The 2403-nt window shown below is 43.0% G+C and overlaps 1 protein-coding gene across 1 annotated transcript in view; it reads right to left on the reverse strand.

Annotated features, from left to right (window-relative positions):
* Positions 1 to 2403, reverse strand: part of LOC108629732 (uncharacterized) — a 13040-nt gene that overhangs the window by 7537 nt on the left and 3100 nt on the right. Inside the window, exons 2-7 of the mRNA XM_026817558.1 lie at positions 1716 to 2278; positions 1356 to 1482; positions 1101 to 1286; positions 809 to 987; positions 413 to 498; positions 129 to 348 (exon numbers count right to left, since the gene is read on the reverse strand). Coding sequence (XP_026673359.1) covers positions 129 to 348; positions 413 to 498; positions 809 to 987; positions 1101 to 1286; positions 1356 to 1482; positions 1716 to 2278 — 1361 coding nt within the window. The remainder of the gene's footprint in view (positions 1 to 128; positions 349 to 412; positions 499 to 808; positions 988 to 1100; positions 1287 to 1355; positions 1483 to 1715; positions 2279 to 2403) is intronic.

The following is a 2403-nucleotide window of genomic DNA, read 5'->3' on the forward strand; positions in this document are numbered from 1 at the left end:
CCCATGAATTGATTTAAAATTTTGCAGGTAGCTTTTTAATAGTAACAGGAATCTATAATAACAAATTCAACATGCTCGCATCGTTTAAGTATATAGCCTATGCTTCCTTAAAGGCATAATTAAATTACCGTTTCGAAACAATCTCAAAGCATCTGTGTGGAACGCATTGCTGCTATAAACCGTAGAGGCGTCCAGGTAGCTGGTCACCTGTGATAATTGTTCTCTGGGACCGAACACGCAGTCCTCTTTCGGCGCTGGTCCACTTCGTGCGAATTCCAAACACCTGACCCCCAGGGGACCGAAGAAATTATCTTGCGCGCTGACCGGTATCGGTAGACACTCCGGGTGCTACGGAGATTAGAATTTTTTTTAGCGAATGGGAGTAAAGGGATCGGCTTACAGGGATAGTTACCGTGAATTCCGGTGGCTGGAAGCCTGTGCCGAAGTTCAGGCAACACTGTGGTATGCTACCATTGAAACCTCTGCTCTGCCCAGTAGCTACAATTCACATTTCATTTCACCAACAATAATTATGACTGAAGTTTCAGAATCAGTATCACATAAAATTTTACATCAAGAAGACAAAAAAAAACTGTTTTACAGAATTAGTTATGTACATATTTTAGAGAAAGTCATACAAAATTTTAGAAAACTGAATGTACTGAAAGTGAATAATGATTATAAAAAATGTCAAACAAGTCATTTCGACCCCCGTTGATAGATCTAGTGTTAAATAATAATTTAATTATATTTAGTTTTACGAATTGTTATCCAATGGAAACAGAAGAAATCTGATATGAAGTCAGACCTGTTATATCGTGATCAACGAACTGTCCCCACTGCATGAGCATGTGAGTGACGGAAGCCAAAGGAACATCTTTATCTTCGTGAATCACTGCGCTGACCAGTCTCGCACTGGGGAGCGGAGCTCCCGTCACAGACTTCCTAACGCTCTGAATACCGTCGTCGTAAACCGGAGGCAAGTATCTGAACAAAAAGTCCCGGGGTCCTCTTCATTACGTTAACAATTAAATTTCCTCGAAAGAGGAAACGCCTTAATGAGACTCGAACGTCTTTTGTTCCGCCTTTTAATTATCTACCTCTGCATGGTGGACATAGCGGAGCCCCACCAGAGATGCTGCAGGTTGTTGCAGCTACCGTCGGACGTTCTGTACCTGAAACTGGCCGGTGGACAGTCGGGCACGCCTCTGTTTGGACAGCCACGGTGAAGTGGATTGCTTTGACTCCGACGAGAAAGCAGCAAGTCCGTGGAGGCGTCCGGGAACCTTCGCGGCAAACGAATCGGTGGGATATTTTAAGATTAAATAAGACCAGGACAAAGCAGACACGCTTACTTCTTCTTGAACATCGCGGTGCCCTGGAGCACGGCGAATCCGTACTTCGCGAGCGTTCTTGCCTCTTCTGTTTGATCGTTGAAGACGGCCACGTGCCTTGCGGGATTGTCGGAGCCGAGGTAAAGCCCTGCACGAGTTTGATGTTCAATTTAATTCCCGTTTGTCAGGATTCATGAAGGCGAATGATTAATTAAGAAGAATTTAATGAAGAACCGTCGGGACTTCAGATTATAATTTATTCTTTGTTGAATAAGAAATATTAATAAATTCATGAATTAAATAGCCTGATATTTTATCACTTCCTTTTTTTATTCAATGATTCCTTTTGTTCTTTTCTTTATTTTAAGGGTGGAAACTCACCCATATAATAGAGCATTGGCTCCTTCACGGTGTACAGATCTTTCATAGCGTTCAGTCCAAAATAAGCCGCTTCCAGCACGTCCTCTTCGTCAGGCTCCTTCTTACCCGCGTAACTATCGTTATACTTGTTTATCCCTAGCGGAGTTGCTCCCCCTCTTCCATTATCCTCCGCGGTTGTCACCGGAAACACTTCTTCCCCAAGATTTCTCTCCAAATACTTTTCCTCGTCCTCCTTTCCCTGCGGGTTCCGATTTCTTTCCCGGATGCCTGTCGTCATCGAAAATCGATTCTTTCCGGCCGCGTTATCAGCTGAACTTCCCTCAGAACTCCGATCGAACGGTTCGATCGATTCGCCCACTGGTTCGAATAATTCTCGCACGTGTAATAAAATTTCCTTGTACCGATTCGGATCCTCGGGGATGAATAACGTTTCTATCGGTTCTTCCGACTTTTCGTAATTTCTAATATCGTTTCTTGAATCGGGCAGTTTTGTGGTTGTGTCCAGCGTTTCATGGTTCGTGGCTGATCTTGATAAGGCGCCGGAAAAAAGGACGAGGAGGACGCTGGAAAGAGTATTTCAACGTTCAAGTGTATCTCCTTCAATTACTTAATAAAACGTTTTCAAATGTTTTAGTCAAATCATTCCAAGAATTTCATCTTGACAAATTTATATTACAATGAAATACAT

Source organism: Ceratina calcarata, unplaced genomic scaffold (assembly GCF_001652005.2).
Source record: "Ceratina calcarata isolate Rehan_Ccalc_2016 unplaced genomic scaffold, ASM165200v1 scaffold586.2, whole genome shotgun sequence".
NCBI lineage: Eukaryota > Metazoa > Arthropoda > Insecta > Hymenoptera > Apidae > Ceratina > Ceratina calcarata.